Source organism: Pleurodeles waltl, chromosome 9, assembly GCF_031143425.1.
Source record: "Pleurodeles waltl isolate 20211129_DDA chromosome 9, aPleWal1.hap1.20221129, whole genome shotgun sequence".
In the NCBI taxonomy this organism is placed as follows: Eukaryota; Metazoa; Chordata; class Amphibia; order Caudata; family Salamandridae; genus Pleurodeles; species Pleurodeles waltl.
Genome location: NC_090448.1, coordinates 982,247,726 through 982,268,441, shown reverse-complemented (window position 1 = coordinate 982,268,441; position 20,716 = coordinate 982,247,726). Strand labels below are relative to the sequence as shown.

At 43.7% G+C, this 20,716-nt stretch overlaps 1 protein-coding gene across 1 annotated transcript in view; it reads right to left on the bottom strand.

Moving 5' to 3' along the window:
• Positions 1 to 355: 355 nt before the first annotated feature.
• Positions 356 to 20,716, bottom strand: part of ERG28 (ergosterol biosynthesis 28 homolog) — a 46,051-nt gene continuing 25,690 nt past the window's right edge. The window contains exons 4-5 of the mRNA XM_069208449.1: positions 11,038 to 11,156; positions 356 to 5,912 (exon numbers count right to left, since the gene is read on the bottom strand). Coding sequence (XP_069064550.1) covers positions 5,824 to 5,912; positions 11,038 to 11,156 — 208 coding nt within the window. The 3' untranslated portion in view covers positions 356 to 5,823. The remainder of the gene's footprint in view (positions 5,913 to 11,037; positions 11,157 to 20,716) is intronic.

The window sequence follows — 20,716 nt, the reverse complement described above, 5'->3', positions numbered from 1 at the left end:
ATGGCGTCTCCCACTCGCTCTATGTCCTAAGTGATCCCATCACGCGCCACTAGCACAATCAACAGGGATGGGGGCAGCCTATCGTTTGAATGAGCACTCATTTCCTGGACCCGAAACCTCATTCTATTATCGGCAACCACTTCAATGAGCAGTCAGTTAAAGATAGGCATACCTTCTTAACGAAGATGAAGCAAAAAGCCTAAGACTGGTCATTTATAAAGCCTAAACAACGATATTAAAGAAATGTAGGTGGCTTTTAAGGAGAACGGACAGTAGGTTTCCAAGGACATTTAAATATACAAAGGCTTACAGGTGGTTAGAGCACAGATCCCAGGCGAAAAACACACTACACCGCTAAGCTTTATACATAATTTATTACAAAACACAAATATATTTCCAGCAGAAACAGACATTTTCCTCCCTAGCGCAAAGAAGCGAAGCTGTAACTGTAGTGTCCTTTAATCTATGACACTTTCTTGGTACTCGGGCACAGTCTGAGCTGGGCATTTGTGCATCTTGCGTTAGGGAGCTGCACAATGGACAGCACGGTGAGGTATTTATGTCTATGGCAAGAACTATTTACACTCACAGTTAAAATTGTACCGGCATCAATAAATCAAAACTCACAATGGCACAGTGTGGTCCATAGGTAGAACTTAAGAAGAAAAACAATACCACAGTCCCTGGAATGGTGGAATTGAGGCAGCCAATTGGGTTTCTCAGAATGCAGCCATGGTTGCTGGTAGTGGACAGTTCTGGGATCTCTACCACAACTCACCTGAGGCTCTCACAGTGAATACTGGGGTAACTGTTAAGGAAGGATAGAGGAATGAGGCAACAGTGTAAAAAATCTCCTGTACTAGTGGCATTACTGAACTTGGGATCCTGATTGCATTTCATAGGGGCCCGTGAAGTGAGGACCAATAACTTGTTACTGACCAAGTCTGCAGTCAGTATTGGTTCATTATTAGCCAAATGGTTAAGGTACATTCGTGAAGGTAAAAAAAGGAAGGAGCTCAGCAAGCGTAAACAGCAAGTATGTTGTTATGAGGGACAGAGCTGCACTAGAGAACACAGGAGTATAAGGGGGCTATGTACGAGAATGTAGGATAAGGAAGCTGAACTTTGAGAGGAGGATAAAGGAGCTCTATAAGACGAAAAACAGCTTGGCTGGCTATGCAAAATAAAAAGTGAATGATTCCATTAAAATAGGGGCAGAGTAAATGTGAGCTCTGGGCAGGAACAAAGAGCCAGCCAGACAGACTCACTGATTCTCGGACTGCACCCTTATGTTCTACTGAATGTACTTCCCTGTTAATGGTAACAGAGGCATGTACTGTAGCAACCCCCAACTTAAAAAAATATATATATGTATATGTTCATCACTTGCACCACAGCCTTCCCAGAGCACTGGCCTGTACTCTGCCCGCCCTGCCTTAATAAACATTCTCTAAATGAGCAGACGGACTCAAGTTGTCTGGTCTCCCCAAACAACACTCTAGAGCAGCAGTTATAAGCCTGGGGTCTGGGACGATTTACAAAATAAAGTACTATTAGAAAATCTACATATCTGTACATCTACACACAAAGTAAAATGTACTCTAACCATGAAGGGATTTAAAAATCAGAGGCAGAAATAAAGTTAACTTTAGCTTGATTCAAAGGAGCAGCACAAGTACAGCAAACAGAATCTACAATGGATGATTGGTGGCCTCAATTGAAGCACTGGTAAGCACCAACAAAAAGCATGAATTAGGAGCAAAGGAGAAAGTGATATGCTATGTTACAGCATATCACTTTGTCAATGAGAAATAAAGTTTTGATTTTTATAAATGTGGTTGTTAATTAAATAAAATTTCATAATTTTGTGTATTTCATGTATACTTATTTCAGTATTTGGTGTATTGTTGTGATTCAAATAGTAGAAATTGCTTAGGCCAGTGTTCTCGGCTTCCAGTAGTGAGTCATCTGGGGCCCACCGAAGTCAAGTTTGAGAACCGCTTCTCTAGAGTGCACGCCTTAGATTTTATTTCCTGTAGCAGCCGTTAGCTGCAAAAATTCTGATCTTTCCAATTGAACCTGCATCAGATTAGATCATGTACCATTGAGAAATTTTAATTATGAAAGTCGTAAGTGTTTCCTTTCAAGTACCGACTGTCTTGTAACTAAAACAACTGTTAACACAGTAATATGCCCATCAGAGAAATCTACCCTCTTCTAGGTTCCATGGCCTCTGCTTTTTCATAGAATCGAACACCAGTCTGCAATTTCATCCTTAGACTGCCTGAAAGATGAATGGTCTCAAAAACCAGAAGACAGGGAAAGTACAGATTTTCGTAAATGAAAGGGCTCCTCAATCCCTAGCATGGTGGTGCATGAGTAGAAACTTGATTCAGGCAGGCTGACTGCTGATAGCAATTCGAATTCATACAACTGTGTCAGATTAATCTCTGGAGGGCTAGATAGACAAAAAGTGTAACCTTTTGCAATAGACAAACAGTCTTAAAAAGAAGAAGATCAGAAGTGTCAACCTCAGAGGATTTCTCAATTGACCCTCAATTCCTTCTTCGAGCCATCTGTACACCCCCTTTTTAGGGTCCAGCCTGCGTTGCATGCGCTTGCGCATGCGTATCGCAGCGAGACGCTTTAGTATTTAGAAAAGAGCTCGGAGCCCTGTCAACTTCACGTCAGTGTTTTTTTATTGGTTCGTGGGCTTGCCTAATAAGCTTGCTTTCATTAGTCGAAGGCACGCATAAGTCATGCCTTTTCCGGTGGTTAGCCCTCCTCGAGCGCAGCGACCAAGTACAGAAAACATGCAAGGCTCGCTGTTTTCCCATCAGGCTCGTGGACTTCTTTTTCTCTAATTTACGAGTGCGATCTAGCTTGGCAGAAGTCGAGTGCTTTACATAGTTAATTTCACTTTTTCGGGTTATGTACATAAATGCACTTTTGCCCGATAGGTGAAAAGTATGAGTTTACAACGCGATCAGCTCTAACATGAGCAAACAAGAGACCCGTTGCATTGTAAATGCTTGTTGTTAGTGCAGACAAACATGACCGAGATAAATTACTTCAACAAATGGAGATGCAATCAACAAATCAAACTCCACCGAAGTCCTCTTACAGGCTTTCTGAATTGAGAAGCAGGCCAGCTCACCAGATATCTATTAGAACAGTGGTTCCCAAACTTTTGACTTCTGTGGACCCCCACTTCATTACTGGAACACAGAGACCCCCTCTAAATCATTATTCAAACCTGGAGATCCCCCCCACTGAGTCATCACTAAAAGCTGTGGACCTAATCTGTTAATATCATTTAATTGTCTAAGCAGTCGCCGACCCCAAGGAGTCCTTGAACCAGAAGTTAGGAACCACTGTATTAGAATAGTTGCTTTCTGGTATCTTGAAAGTATAGGGCTTTCCAGATATCGACTTGTTTGCTACCAAGGCAAATACGACATGCCGAGACTACACATTCATTGTCCCACAGCCTGCTTCAGCCTAACTTTCCTCCAGTACTGAAAGTGAATGCCAAACTCAGACAATGCAAACCAAACATGATTTTCACTGTTTAGCATCAACGGTGGTTCTGGATCTCATTCATTTGTTCATCCCACCACAGAGGAAGTTTCTGTGCAGGACTGAACATCTCTCCAGGATGTAAGGAAAACAACCTTCAATCGGTGAGCTAGGTTACATCACTCCCAAGTAAAGTACAGCCACTGAATTTGCAAAGTAACTGCATGAACATCTTTAAGAATGTAACTTCTTATGCTTTCAAGTGGAAGAGATTTTTCATATGGTGACTGGCTATGCAACTGTTTTTTCACGATGCTCCTGATGATTTCTCAGACAAACTTAAGAAAGTCTATCCCTCTCAGACTAGGGCTTTTTCTCCCTGGGAGGCAAACATGGCAAATTCCATGACAGCAGGCAATCCTTTGTACAAGTGAGATCGTCATAATTTGTCATGTAAAGCGGCTTATTGGTAGCAATTACCTCAGCAAGAAGGGAGAAGGGAAGTCAAGCTCTTTGTGCAGGTGACCATTGTGCACTGTTTCACAGAAATAAAGCATTGCTTAGGATTTGCCCTTCTTTTCTACTCAAGGCCATTTCAGTCTTGCATATTAAATCAGAAGATTTTGTTACCATCCTTCTCCCTCAATTCATCTATTCGGAGAGAAAGCTCTCTCTACACTTAAGATAGTAGGAAAGCCCTCAGGCATAGTAGGCAAAGGACATTTATACATCAAAATAGCTTTTTGTAAATTTCAGAGCCGTTTGCCTTCATTCAAAAAAAAATATTTCTCTGCAGACAGCCCATTACATAATCATATAGGTCTTTTAGAGGCAAGCCAGAGGCACATTTTACCAGACAAAAGGCATTATTTGCTTCTCTGAAGAAAAGTCCCCATTTGCTAGTTAGTGAAGTATTACTTTTTGGATTAAGACTCAGATTCCCTAGTGGTTCAGGGTTTCCCCACAGAATTATTTTAAACTTATTTTATCTAGAGTTCAGTAGACTACTGGTTTCCTTCAACAGAGGTTGTGGTTAAGCTTGTAGCTACATTAAAATATGTATAGATATCAAAAAGAATGACATGAAGGAGAAGGAAAAGTTCTCACTGGTAACCTTTCTTATGTTAGATGAAAATCATCCCAAGTCTACTGATATTATTAGTGTTGTAACAGTGATCATGCCTGACAAAATTACATTAGGGGCCACCCCAAGCAAGATTACCAGCTGCGATCACCTCACTGCATCAGGTATGCTTGTCACCAGTGATGTAAAAAAGGGTTTATGAATTTGGAATGTCTATGGGTAATACATGACAGCCAATGCCCCTGGCACCAATGTAATGATATTAGTAGTAAGTCTCCCAAGTGAATCATGATTGAACAATCAAGTATCACCTTTTCATTTTTTGGCTACATACATTAAATAAATCAAGCACATGCTTCTAATTTATTAGGCTAGGCAGCACACCAGAGAACTGCTTACAAGTAGCTTGATAGCTACCAGTAGCCCATGAGCTACTTGTTGGAGAAGCCTGCTCTAAACAAAAGGGCATATCCTTCAGAGGAAAGCGTTGGTGCCTCCTATAGACATGTACTCTGTTTAAATTAGGAAAACCTTTTTTCTTTTTAAACCGCTGGGCTCCAGGATGAAGAACATGTGCAGATATTCTACCCTTTAGAAATTCTGAGAGAATACTAATGATGAAATACGATTAAAGGTAAGTAACAGCTTCTACTACAGTGAATAATTCACATTCACAGAGAAGCTGGACCCAAAATTCCTTTAAGCGCTGTAGACTTTAGCCTGTTTGCTACGTTAGAGGCACACTTGAAGAGCTATCTTAAAGTAACAAAGATAAGCTTTTGAAAGGGCAGGGAGCTCATTAGAAGAATAAAAAAAGAAAATCTATAGAAAATAAGGGTTATGTTGGAGGAATAAAGGCTAGGAGTACAGTGAAAAAGTACATGTGAGAGGAGCATTGTGGACTAAAAACAAGGGTTTAGTTTGAGCTGAAGAACTATCAGTATTTTTTTTTTTATATATATACACAGGAGAGACCAGCTCTGTCAAGAACAGGAGTATATGTATCAGAGGACTGCTATCAGGGGAGATAGAAACAGCCTCACAGAAGATGAGAAGGGATTTGTGTTGAAGAGAAACAAACATTCTATTTCAAATAGAGGAGAGTGGATAACAGGTGCACCATCAGAGGAAAGAAGAGTCCACTCGGATGAAAAAGGTGTTCTGCTAAACACAGCCAACAGGAAGAACATTGGTTTACGGCAAGTGGGAAATTAACAACTTCAGTTTGTCTTCTTGTTGCGAGATACAGCCTGCTCCTGCAGCACCTCCAGATACTGAAAACCAATCAGCATCCCCAAGACTGAAAAACCTGCAGGAAAGAAGGAGTAAAGAATAAGCATTAAGTACACCATCCCCCGGCACACCCATCACCCCCTCCCTCCCGAACACCCAAAGAATGCACTATTAAAAAGCAACAGTGTAGGTTCACAGTCAGGCGGAAGGCTGCAAAATTGAAAATCCTCATGTCCATACTTGGACAGGATTTGGCGACAGGCCTTGGCTGACAGCCAAGTTGAAAGGGCCTAATCCACATTTAAAAAGGCAAGGCAACAGAAGGGCCACATTTACACTACAGAAGACGAAGGATCATAAATTAAGACAGGTGAGCAAGCAGCTCTCATTTAAGGCAGATTAGTTCAGCAGGTGCGGCCCATATTTCAACAGGTTCAGTGACAGGACAAGCTTATCTAGACCTCCACAAACAGGCAAGATGGCAAGGCAGGAAGGAAAAAGTGTGTCCTACAGCTGGGAGTGTTTCCCTGTTGTATAGCAGAGGCCTGCTCTGTGGAGAGTACACTGTGTACTAAAAGGCCAACTCAATCACTTTGCCTCAGATGGTGCTCACATTATGCCTTGATATGCTCCTTCCTTCCAGACAGGCTGGAAAACTGTTCTGAAATATGCTGTACTGTAGAAGGAACTGTCGACTTGCCACTCTTACAGGCACCGCAACGTACCAGGCCACCTGCTCATTCATTTCCACCAACCTATTGGCTCTCGAACTGCAGTGAACTACTTTCTTCTCTTGGAGAAAATTTCACTTTGCCTTGAATTCAGTGCCCACTACCTATTTACTGAGGAACCTTTTTGCTGCGTACTGTAAGCTGTTTCTTTATTCAATTGAGACATACCGTTGCAGTTGGTCTCCAGTAAATCCCTAAGTCCCAGGCTTCAAAGGCTGCCTCTAAACCACAATTATCCTCCGCCTACTTGTACACAACTTATAACACCTGGAAACCTCCATTGTGTTGATCCTGCACTGAATACACCGGCGTTCTGATATTCATCTCGATCATACATTGATGAAAGGAGGAAGTCCAGCAACACATGAATTAATTTCCTGACAGGTCTCACAGTCACAACTCAATTTTAGAATCTTCAGTCACCCATTCTGAAAGGGGTTCCTTCAGGCTTACAAAACTCACAAATTCCATATGAAGAAAAAGCAGTCGGGCAGTTGAGAGTCTTATTGTACATGAGCTCATTTTGACAGTAATGTGGAAGAAATCCTACACCTTTGTACAATGAAATCTTGGTGCAGAGAGCACTGTAGTTGACGGCAAAACGAAATCTACCCAACAGATCGGTGTAGGTTGTGCTTGGTTCACCTCAGGAGTCCCACCGTGTCACTCGTTTCAGTGTTTTATTTTTCCAAAGTTCAATGGATTCCTCTGAACCTATGAAAGTCCAACAGTATCTCTTTCGCAAAAACTTCAAAGTAATGGGTTCTGGTAGTTTCTCATGGTCCAGCACAGAGACCAACGTAGGACAATCTCACTGGCCATCACAAAAAGCATAGAAGGGTACGTGTCAGTAAGAGGTAAAAGTTAAGGCGTTTTCTCGTTCTTGATCTCCAGTACTACCTCTGATACAAAGTCCCTTTGGGCAAGTGCCGCATTTGCCCCAGGTAGCTTTTTTTTTTAGTTTACCCAGCAGTTGAACACAGCTGCACTAGTATTGAACTATTCAAAGCGCATTTCCATTTCTGAGCTGGTTTAAAAGTGACTCCCCCCCCCCCCCAATTCAAAAGCTTTTTATATATATATATATATTATATTTTTTAATTTGCTCACTCAGCAGGAGGATAATAGGATCCTAAAACTTACCACAGCACAAGCGCATCACCCCATACAAGCAGCCTAATCCAAAAACAAAGCTACCTACTTCCTCATCTAGGCACCCAGAACGCTTCTCTCCCTAACAGAGTTTCTCCTCCACTTAACAGAGTTACGAAATGTTGCAGAAATACAACTTTCTATTACATTGCAATATACTGTCATTTATTTTTTAACCAAAAATCCTACATAGTAACGAGGAAGCACATACTTACTTAATAAATATCCTAAACTTTTGTCTAAAACCTTTTTGTTGATGCTGTAGCACCTCCAAGTTTTGAAAGACAGTAATCGGACAAATCACGACTCGATGCTGCTCCCAAGAACAACCCTACTTCATATCAAAGTAAAATTACAGGCCCGGTCTCAATCAGCCATCCTCCTGAGACTATGACAGCATTGGATACTTTTCAATCTACAAAAGGTCTGGTTAATTAGACATGGTTGTTTGGTTAGGTTGTTAGGTACGACTTCTCCACAGAAGAATGCAAACAAAAGACCCTTAACACTGTTCTTAAGCCAAAAAAGTAGTTTCTAGTCTTTTGTACAAGATTCAGTAATTGATTCATACTCTTAATTTCTTCGGATTTAGGCTTCAGTCCATCCACTGGATACAGATACTTGGAATACATGTCACTCTCGCATGGACAGTCCGTTCCATTCAACCTTTGTTGGCAATACGCTTTGCGCTCCACCTACAATGTTCTCTTTATATGCGATACAAGTGTTTTTGTGGACAGGCACGGACTGAAAATGTCTTCCACCACAGGGCTCTTCTAAAAAGAAAGGTTAGCATGTGTTTTGGTGTGGAACAGGGGAGATGGTAGTCCTCTAGTCTGAAGGAGTAAACATCCTTTATAGGGTAAGAAGGTTCCTCTCCTTTTATTCGAGCAGTACTATTACGCAACATCCTTGGGTCTTCATCATCAAAGGCGGCACGGCTTTTCTGTGGGTCTTGAAATACACCAGTCCCGCACACCCGCTCCAGTTTATCAGCGCATTCCAGACTGCCATAGTACACATGTGGTTCCTCCATAAAGGATAGCGTGGATCATTTCCCAAGAAAGAAAACACTAGGGCCTGTGGGGTGGTTCAGAGGCTTCTAGTGTAGGTGACTTCCTGCAATCTGGTAGTTCCATTCACCAGATTACCAATATAGCACCTGTCGCCCCCACCCCCCTCCCCCCCCTTCATGGAATCTATCCACCAACGGACTAATCCCAACCACTCCAGTATTACAGGTTCTGTTTTTCAGACTTTCTTCTGTCAAGAAGAAATTTTTGGGTTCCCCATAATTCCCTCCTCCTATTACAAAAGCAGATACTAATTCTAGATCCTCTCATTCCGATTCAAAACTGGACAGCTTGCTTCAGGAATTTTAGTCAACTAGATATGCAGACAACCAAGGAAATGAAAACAAAAACATGTGCGTTGCCAGAAAAATGGAAACAAACAACTAATATTCTGCAACTAGCTTTCACAGAAAAACACTTAGGCCCTCATTTCAACCTCGTACCGCCGTGCTGAAGACCGCCAGTACAGGCGGTTTTCCGCGCAGCGTATTATGACTGCTGGTAACCCTCTGTCCTTTTTCGGACGGAGAGCCGCCAGAAGCCATACTGGCGGTCGGTGGGGAAGTGGAGGCTGCTCCACCTCCCGTCATCAGAACACCGCCCCCCAAATCACGTCCCCTCCCAGAGGATCAACGGACAAGGTAAGTTGATTGTCCGTTAGGGGAGAGGGGGTGAGGGGGCGTTGTGTGCGTGCGAGTATGTAGAGGTGGTGTGTGAGTGCATGTATGCATGCGGGGGGGGGTGTTGTGTGTATGGGAAATGTGTGCGGGTCGGTCTGTGTGCATGTTGGTTTGTATGTGTGCATGTGCATGTTGGAAGTGGGGGTGGGGAGGGAGGACTCTGGGGTGGGGGAGGGGGATGGGGAAGACCCCTATCAGTGCCAGGGAATTCCCTGGCACTGATAGTGCCTACCACCATGGATTTCATGGTGATTTCAAACCACCCGAAATCCATGGCGGTCTGCAGGGTCCTGATACAGAGGGCGGTCGGGTGACAGCCGCCGGGCTGGAGACCGAAGTCTCCAGCCCAGCGGTCGTCACCGCCCTGGCAGTTGGAGTGGAGAAGTGGGGGATGACCATGGCGGTAACCGCATGGTCATTATTCCATATTTTTCCCCGCCGGCCTGTTGGTGGTTTTACCGCCATTTCTCCCCCGTCCGCCAGGGTCGTAATCCTCTTGAAATATCTATTGAAGAGGTCATGTTTTCCGATTTCATATCTGGCAAGTACATCAAATCCTGAAAATGCTAGATTTCCCATATTTCAGCTTCTCTTAATTGATTGACTCAAAACGTATTGACAAATGTTGTCACAAGACATTGAGAACTTCTCTACACTTCCATCCTCTAAATAACGGTTTTGCAACTCAGTAGGATTTTAGCTTTGTCTTGAGAATGTACAAACTATTTAAACCTAGGACTTCTTGTGATGTTAGCCCTTTCAAAACAGGTTTCCAAGTGGTCCTTGACCTCACCCAGACAGATTAACAAAATGCAAACTGTTTCATGTAACCGTATACCAATTTTAGGGAGGTTTATACCAATACTGTCTTTATTTCTATATGAACATATGGCAGCAGTATTTCTAGATCTATGAACTTTTGCAAAATTCTTAAACTAAAGAGGCTTTGGACACAGTGGTGGCCTTTAAAAGGTATGTCCGAACCTCATTTATTTGCTGAGCAATCAAGTGAGCCTCTCCACATGTCTGTAGCAGACATTCCTCTGATGGCTTCCAACTAATGGAACCTTCAGTCACCCAAAAGATTTCACAAACTATTTTCACTTAGAACCTGGTTCTCAACATACCGCCTCAACCTCCAAAATAATCTAGTCTGTCCCAACCAAGCTTGGAAGAAAAAGATATAAGATGGAAAATACATACCTGAAAGCTAATAAGGTTGTCTTAGTCATTCCTCTCCCTTTCCCAAAACCTTACCTTTAACACTACATATACCTTGTTGCTACCTCTTTTGGCTTTAAGACATTTGGGGACTGGTGCAATGCTTGTTGGTAATAGTTAAGACAAAGGAGCCTAGTTCCTGGCACATGAAAGGAGATGTGCACAAAGAAACCTCAGTTCCCCAATCAAGCTGTAAGGAGGAAGCACAAAGAATCACAATCGCCATAAGAGTATTATTTTTTTCCTTTTGCCAAGCAGCCCATCCTATAATGGATCATTTCATTATGGTATTTCTGAACAGGGGAGGAAAACAAAATACTCATTTTAGTGCTTTAGGTACTTACTTCCAACCATCAAGGGGGCCATGACACCGATTGTCATAGGGGCTGTCTTATAAATGAAGACCTCCGAGAGGAAGTGAGCCACTGCCAAGATGAAGGACCAGAGGGTGATATGGTACAGCCTGCACAGTTGTGGGAAAGACAGAAGCAAGGTGTGTTAAGGCACAGTGTTAACACTTTGTGGACAGAGTATGGAGTTACTTATCTAAATTGCATTTAAGGTCCCTTCTGGGGAAAGTGAATAAGACTACATAACATAGGACATGGAAGTAAGAGAAGTCTGGGTGTCACTTGCTGAAATGTCATTGTATGATTATTCATAGAAGTAAAGGTGGTAGTGCCACCAATGCCACTATAGTTACTTTAACACTATTTTAGCACTCAAATAGTAAACATCTTAGTAATTTGATTGCTTGCAGCAGCAGCATCTTTGCAAAGTACCGCTAACAGCCGGACAAGAAGTAATAAACAATCAGAAAAGCAGTTCCAGTGTTTGTGCCAACAGCATTACCCGTAGCAGTACTATAAATAATAGGGCCTGGTGTGATGTTACCAACAGAAGTACTAACATTTGTGGTCAGAGGGGATGCCAGTACTACTGCTACATCAACTACTTGAATCAGGCTCTGTATGTCTGGTAGTACTATTAACACTGCTAGGCAAAACTGATTATTATCATCACATTGAAAATGCAGTTGTGGTGCTAGTTGCTGAACTAATGTCAGCACTTGCAGAAGGGATTTAAGACTCATTTATGGCAAGAAAATATTCTTGTGGGCTACAAGGCCTATATAGGAGTGATTTACTAATATTTGAAAGGAGGTTTTTACCTCTCAAAAGGTTTTATTTTAAAAGATTGCCTTGCAAGCTTTTCATTGCGACGGTCAGGCTACTATGGTAGACCTAAAGCCATTTTGTTCTTGTCACATTGGTAGAGGGCACAATATGTGCTGCAGTCCACATGTGACATTTAACTTTGCATTCCATGGGTGCAGTTTCTACATCATATATTATGTCCTTATAGGAGTGTTAAACATACCAATAAGCGATTAGTTAATTTCTAGTTTTTAGGGGTCAGAGCACGTACACTGGGCACTGGACAGCAGTGTCCCAGTGTGCATAATTTAAAAATCAGCAATAGATTTATGCATTTGCAATTCCAAAAGTGTGGCAAGCCCTTCTAAAGATTAATTTGTTAGGAGGGTACAAATCAAGATTTAGGCTACAGCTATGTACTGGTGCCAGGACCATCCACTGCTTTAGATAGGTTTGCGTGCAAGGAGGGCTGATATTTCTTTACATTAGATCTCTCAAATAAACATGCTGTAGAAAGAGGACATGGTAGCAGATAATGAATCTGAAAGAAATTACGATTTGGGGGGCAGGGGGGATTATAGGCTGTAGTAGGAGGGGTTCAGAGTCTAACAGCTAGGATCACAGAACCATTACTGCATGTAAAGACGTCCCTGTAACCTTTGTGGTTTTTTTTCACTGAAAAAAATGTATACATTTCTATAGTTCTTTTCCTATAGTTGATAGGGATTTTAAGCCATGCAAAGAATAGAGAAAGAGGCCAAACAGTAAGGAAGGCCAGGTTTGATATTTTTCTCTAGTAAGGGCTTTTTTGAGCGATTCTACCCATATATTGTCCTCCTTTGCTTCAAAACACTTATTTCCTTCATATATAATGCTGAGGACAGTTACATGCTAGCTTTGTTTACGTAAACCCAGAGTCTGATCTGCAAGTGAGTGATGACACTACCACATGCCCTGGCATCAACTGACCACCTACAACATTTGGGAGTAAGCACCTATGACAAGAAACCCATGAGACAGTAACTTAAGGTATCTGTGGTGCCTAACGTTGATCCCATCAGCTAGGATCACAGAACCATTACTGCATGTAAAGACAGGTTAGTTTGTAGGCGCAAGAGCTTCACTTCCGATACGAAGTAGCCCAAAGCCCTCCATGCCTTTTGGGATGCATAACAGCATTTACAAAGGAAAAGGAAACTACAAAAATGGTGCTAGTGTACAGAACTGGTTACATTATTTTACCTGTGTGTCTAAGCTTGTACTAACGTGGGCATGCAAAATAGGGATTGGTAAAAATATTTCCAGGTTCCGAGAGTGTCCTCACATGCTAATGCATGATTATATATAGCAGGTTGAAATGAATAGGGTCGGGCTTCGGGGACAAATGTGCATTGGAGGATTTTATTTTAGGTTTAAAGGGGTCTTCTTTAGGAAGGCTGGCCAGAACCAGGAGAACTAAAAGGCTTGAGGTGGTAATAGTGGTAGAGAAAAAGGCAAGGTTTTCTCTCCAGTTATAAGGCTGGCACAGAAAACATTTCTGCTTTCCGATAAATTTAACAGGAACCTCATTCAGACAAAAGGGGAGGGGGGTCGTCCCAAAACGCCTTTTCCCTAAGCAATTTTCCATAGGGATTCAGACATGACTACAATCCAAATCGCTGAAAGGCACTATACCACATTTGGCAAAAATGTAGATCTTGGTCAAGAAAGATCACTTTTTGTTATTTGGTGTAAATCTGTTCAGCATTTTTGGAGTTATTAAAGAAAAAAGATGTATGTATATCTAGAGATTCGGATCCGACAGATCATATGCGGAGATCTGATTGGCTGACACCACTTCGACTAGAAGGGGTGGCAGCCATCCTTGGTCCGAATCCCAAGAAAAAAGCAAAAATATAGAAACTCAAACCCAAGCCCCCCAAACACAAACAACGGGCAGGGTAGGAGGGCCAATTTCTTTTTTTGGTACATTTTTGCCGCCAATTAAAAATATAAAAATAAACAACACCACACACACACACACACACAAGTGCGGTCTCCTGCAATGTTTTCTTTTTTTTTTAGGCCCCACCTTCCCAAAGCCCAGCCTTCCACATAAATTGTAGGGGGGATTGGGTGAGGGGTGGCACAAGCTAGAACCCATTCCTGTGGCCCAGCCGTATTGGTAATGGGCCCGATTTAAGCCTCAGTAACCCCATTTCCCCCCAGGGTCCGGCTGCAGTTTCAAAAGAAGGAGCAGTGCGGCCTCATTTCCCCAAGCCATTAACCCCTTCTGTGCCCAGGACGTAATGGTTACGTCCTGAGGCACAGTGCTGCTGTGCCCAGGACGTAACCATTACGTCCTGTGCACAGAGCCCAGAGGGAGCGCTCTCGCTCCCTCTGTGGGGTTCCCCCCCAACCCCCCAAGTCAGGGATGGAAGGGGAAGCCCTTCCCCTCCCACCCCCAACCCCCCCTGTGACGTCAGCGCGCGAGCGCGCACTGATTAGTCACAGGGTCTCCCCCATCGCGCTGGAAGCAGAGCTTCCAGCGCGATTGAAAAAGAAATGCTTTTGCATTTCTTTTTCAATCCCATGGGGGAGGCCCCGAGAGGCTTCAAAGGGAAGGAAATGTATTTCCTTCCCTTTGAAGTCTCTCACAGGTTTCAAAAGCCGGATTGCTTGCAATCCGGCTTTTGAAACCCCACTAGACACCAGGGATTTTTTTTTTTCTTGAAATTGCCAAAAGGGAGCGACCCCTAGGGCAAGGGTCGCTCCCAGGGGGGCATTTTTTTAGGAAGGCCTTTTCTGCCCCCCCCTGGGGGCAGATTGGCCTATTATTAGGCCGATCTGCCCCCAGGGGGGGAAGAAACCTCTAGGCGCCAGGGCCAATTTTTTTTTTTGTGTTTTTTTTTTTGTTCCTTTTTTTTTTTTTTTTTTTTAAGAGATGGGGAGCGACCCATCAGGCAAGGGTCGCTCCCCTGGGGGGGCAAATTGTATTTAGACCATTTCTGCCCCCCTGGGGGCAGATTGGCCAATTTTAGGTCAATCTGCCCCCAAGGGGGCAGAAATCACTAGGCACCGGGGATTTGTTTTTTGGCGCCAATGTCACGCAGGGGGAGCGACCCCGTAGGCAAGGGTCGCTCCCGGGGGGGGGGGGGGGGGGCAAATTTATTTTAGGCCATTTCTGCCCCCCCGGGGGACAGATCGGCCTATTATTAGGCCGAACTGCCCCCCGGGGGGGGGGGGGCAGAACACTCTAGGCGCCAGGGCAATTTTTTTTTGTGTTTTTTTTTGTTGTTGTTTCTTTTTTTTTTTAGAGATGGGGAGCGACCCATCAGGCAAGGGTCGCTCCCCTGGGGGGGCAAATTGTATTTAGACCATTTCTGCCCCCCTGGGGGCAGATTGGCCAATTTTAGGTCAATCTGCCCCCAAGGGGGCAGAAACCACTAGGCACTGGGGATTTGTTTTTTGGCACCAATGTCACGCAGGGGGAGCGACCCCGTAGGCAAGGGTCGCTCCCGGGGGGGGGGGGGGGGGGGGGCAAATTTATTTTAGGCCATTTCTGCCCCCCCGGGGGACAGATCGGCCTATTATTAGGCCGAACTGCCCCCCGGGGGGGGGGGGGGGGGGGGCAGAACACTCTAGACGCCAGGGCAATTTTTTTTTGTGTTTTTTTTTGTTGTTGTTTCTTTTTTTAGAGATGGGGAGCGACCCATCAGGCAAGGGTCGCTCCCCTGGGGGGGGCAAATTGTATTTCTGTATGCCCCCCTGAGGGCAGATTGGCCAATTTTAGGTCAATCTGCCCCCAAGGGGGCAGAAACCACTAGGCACCGGGGATTTGTTTTTTGGCGCCAATGTCACGCAGGGGGAGCGACCCCGTAGGCAAGGGTCGCTCCCGGGGGGGGGGGGGGGGGATATGGGGGGCAAATTTATTTTAGGCCATTTTTATCGGGAGACGTGGGGGAACGCTGGGTGGAAGGAAATTTGTGGCTCCTCTCAGATTCCAGAACTTTCTGTCACCGAAATGAGAGGAAAAAGTGTTTTTTGGGCCAAATTTTGATGTTTGCAAAGGATTCTGGGTAACATAACCTGGTCAGAGCCCCGCAAGTCACCCCATCTTGGATTCCCCTGGGTTTCTAGTTTTCAAAAATGCACTGGTTTGCTAGGTTTCCTCAGGTGTCGGCTGAGCTAGAGGCCAAAATCTACAGGTAGTCACTTTGCTAAAAACAGCTCTGTTTTCTGTGATGTGTCCACGTTGTGTTTTGGGGCATATCCTGTCGCGGGCGCTAGGCCTACCCACACAAGTGAGGTATCATTTTTATCGGGAGACGTGGGGGAACGCTGGGTGGAAGGAAATTTGTGGCTCCTCTCAGATTCCAGAACTTTCTGCCACAGAAATGTGAGGAACATGTGTTTTTTTAGCCAAATTTTGAGATTTGCAAAGGATTCTGGGTAACAGAACCTGGTCCGAGCCCCGCAAGTCACCCCTCCTTGGATTCCCCTAGGTCTCTACAGGGAGTGCAGAATTATTAGGTAAATTAGTATTTTGACCACATCATCCTCTTTATGCATGTTGTCTTACTCCAAGCTTTATAGGCTCGAAAGCCTACTACCAATTAAGCATATTAGGTGATGTGCATCTCTGTAATGAGAAGGGGTGTGGTCTAATGACATCAACACCCTATATCAGGTGTGCATAATTATTAGGCAACTTCCTTTCCTTTGGCAAAATGGGTCAAAAGAAGGACTTGACAGGCTCAGAAAAGTCAAAAATAGTGAGATATCTTGCAGAGGGATGCAGCACTCTTAAAATTGCAAAGCTTCTGAAGCGTGATCATCGAACAATCAAGCGTTTCATTCAAAATAGTCAACAGGGTCGCAAGAAGCGTGTGGAAAAACCAAGGCGCAAAATAACTGCCCATGAACTGAGAAAAGTCAAGCGTGCAGCTGCTACGATGCCACTTGCCACCAGTTTGGCCATATTTCAGAGCTGCAACATCACTGGAGTGCCCAAAAGCACAAGGTGTGCAATACTCAGAGACATGGCCAAGGTAAGAAAGGCTGAAAGACGACCACCACTGAACAAGACACACAAGCTGAAACGTCAAGACTGGGCCAAGAAATATCTCAAGACTGATTTTTCTAAGGTTTTATGGACTGATGAAATGAGAGTGAGTCTTGATGGGCCAGATGGATGGGCCCGTGGCTGGATTGGTAAAGGGCAGAGAGCTCCAGTCCGACTCAGACGCCAGCAAGGTGGAGGTGGAGTACTGGTTTGGGCTGGTATCATCAAAGATGAGCTTGTGGGGCCTTTTCGGGTTGAGGATGGAGTGAAGCTCAACTCCCAGTCCTACTGCCAGTTCCTGGAAGACACCTTCTTCAAGCAGTGGTACAGGAAGAAGTCTGCATCCTTCAAGAAAAACATGATTTTCATGCAGGACAATGCTCCATCACACGCGTCCAAGTACTCCACAGCGTGGCTGGCAAAAAAGGGTATAAAAGAAGGAAATCTAATGACATGGCCTCCTTGTTCACCTGATCTGAACCCCATTGAGAACCTGTGGTCCATCATCAAATGTGAGATTTACAAGGAGGGAAAACAGTACACCTCTCTGAACAGTGTCTGGGAGGCTGTGGTTGCTGCTGCACGCAATGTTGATGGTGAACAGATCAAAACACTGACAGAATCCATGGATGGCAGGCTTTTGAGTGTCCTTGCAAAGAAAGGTGGCTATATTGGTCACTGATTTGTTTTTGTTTTGTTTTTGAATGTCAGAAATGTATATTTGTGAATGTTGAGATGTTATATTGGTTTCACTGGTAATAATAAATAATTGAAATGGGTATATATTTTTTTTGGTTAAGTTGCCTAATAATTATGCACAGTAATAGTCACCTGCACACACAGATATCCCCCTAACATAGCTAAAACTAAAAACAAACTAAAAACTACTTCCAAAAATAGTCAGCTTTGATATTAATGAGTTTTTTGGGTTCATTGAGAACATGGTTGTTGTTCAATAATAAAATTAATCCTCAAAAATACAACTTGCCTAATAATTCTGCACTCCCTGTAGTTTTCAGAAATGCACAGGTTTGGTAGGTTTCCCTAGGTGGCGGCTGAGCTAGAGGCCAAAATCTACAGGTAGTCACTTTGCTAAAAACAGCTCTGTTTTCTGTGATATGTCCACGTTGTGTTTTGGGGCATATCCTGTCGCGGGCGCTAGGCCTACCCACACAAGTGAGGTATCATTTTTATCGGGAGACGTGGGGGAACGCTGGGTGGAAGGAAATTTGTGGCTCCTCTCAGATTCCAGAACTTTCTGCCACAGAAATGTGAGGAACATGTGTTTTTTTAGCCAAATTTTGAGGTTTGCAAAGGATTCTGGGTAACAGAACCTGGTCCGAGCCACACAAGTCACCCCTCCTTGGATTCCCCTAGGTCTCTAGTTTTCAGAAATGCACAGGTTTGGTAGGTTTCCCTAGGTGGCGGCTGAGCTAGAGGCCAAAATCTACAGGTAGTCACTTTGCTAAAAACAGCTCTGTTTTCTGTGATGTGTCCACGTTGTGTTTTGGGGCATATCCTGTCGCGGGTGCTAGGCCTACCCACACAAGTGAGGTACCATTTTTATCGGGAGACTTGGGGGAACATAGATTAGCAAAACAAGTACTATTGCCCCTTGTCTTTCTCTACATTTTTTCCTTCCAAATATAGGAGTGTGTGTAAAAAAGACATCTATTTGAGAAATTCCCTGTAATTCACGTGCTACTATGGTCACACCGGAATTCAGAGATGTGCAAATAACCACTGCTCCTCAACACCTTATCTTGTGCCTTTTTTGGAAATGCAAAGGTTTTCTTGATAGCAATTTTTTACTCCTTATATTTCAGCAAATGAATTGCTGTATACCCGGTATAGAATGAAAACGCACTGCAGGGTGCAGCTCATTTATTGGCTCTGGGTTCCTCGGGTTCTTGATGAACCTACAAACCCTATATATCCCCGCAACCAGAGGAGTCCAGCAGACGTAACGGTATATTGCTTTCGATAATCTGACATTGCAGGGAAAAGTTACAGAGTAAAACGTAGAGAAAAATTGATGGTTTTTTCACCTCAAATTTCAATATTTTTCTTTTTCAGCTGTTATTTTCTGTAGGAAACCCTTGTAGGATCTACACAAATGACCCCTTGCTGAATTCAGAATTTTGTCTACTTTTCAGAAATGTTTAGGTTTCTGGGATCCAGCATTGGTTTCATGACCATTCCTGTCACTGACTGGAAGGAGGCTGAAAGCACAAAAAATTGCACAAATGGGGTATGCCCCAGTAAAATGCCAAAATTGTGTTGAAAAATTGGGTTTTCTGATTCAAGTCTGCCTGTTCCTGAAAGCTGGGAAGCTGCTGAGTTTAGCACCGCAAACCCTTTGTTGATGCCATTTTCAGGGGAAAAACCACAAGCCTTCTTCTGCAGCCACTTTTTCCAATTTTTTTGAAAAAAACGAAATTTTCACTGTATTTTGGCCAATTTCTTGGCCTCCTTCAGGGGAACCCACAAAGTCTGGGTACCTCTAGAATCCCTAGGATGTTGGAAAAAAGGACGCAAATTTGGCTTGGTTAGCTTATGTGGACAAAAAGTTATGAGGGCCTAAGCGCGAACTGCCCCAAATAGGCAAAAAAAGGCCTGGCACAGGAGGGGGAAAAGGCCTGGCAGCGAAGGGGTTAATGGTCCTGGCTAGCTGGGCCCAATGGCGGGCTGAAATCAGCCTGTGCTTGGAGCTTTGTGCCCAGGGAGATGGGGTCCCCCAAGGCCGAAAGCAGCCCAGGGAGGGGGGCTGCAAGCCCCCTAATTATTATGTAACACCAGGACCTGTGGGATGGGGTCCCCTGGGGTGGAAATTAGGAAGGGTGGCCACCAGCCCCTTCCCCCTGAAATATGTTGCCAGTCCCCAGGGCCAGAAGCAGCCTGGGAAGGGGGCCTGCAGTTTGGCTGCCTTTAGGAAGTTGGTGACAGGGTCTGGCCGAAGATCGTGCATGGCGTGGGGTTGGCTGCATGTGGGGAGCTGACCGAGGCTGGATTAACATATCACAGTTAAATATTACTTTATGTTATTAAAAAAAAAAAAATATATATATAGAAATGTACTGAAAAAAAATAAAAAAACAAAGGTTACAGGGTCCATACAGTTTAAAAAACCCTAGAAATGCACTGAAAAACCCCAAAGGTTATAGGTACATTAAAGTTAGGTTCAGAATTTACACACACACAAAGCCACAGAAATCCAGCAGTTGAAATCATCTGCAGTAACTATAAAAATTGTGTCCTAGGGTAACTAGAACTTGCGCCCTTGATATCCACTGCTAATTACCCCACATATTACATTACTCATGCCATGTTCTATGACATCATTGACATTATCACTGCAAAATTATTGATGAGGAAACTTCATGGTGGGGGAGTGAGTTATAGTTACCTTAGAGCACGAGTTATAGATACTTGGGATAACTAAAACTGCTGAATTTGTATGGTTTTGTGTGTGTAAAATCTGACCCCAACTACAACACCCAGTAACCTTTTTTGTTTTGTGAATTTCTTAGTTTTTTTTTTCCTGATTTGACGTCCCTGTGACCTTTGTGTTTTTTTTTCACTGAAAAAAATGTATACATTTCTATAGTTCTTTTCCTATAGTTGATAGGGATTTTAAGCCATGCAAAGAATAGAGAAAGAGGCCAAACAGTAAGGAAGGCCAGGTTTGATACTTTTCTCTAGTAAGGACTTTTTTTAGCGATTCTACCCATATATTGTACTCCTTTGCTTCAAAACACTTATTTCCTTCATATATAATGCTGAGGACAGTTACATGCAAGCTTTGTTTACGTAAACCCAGAG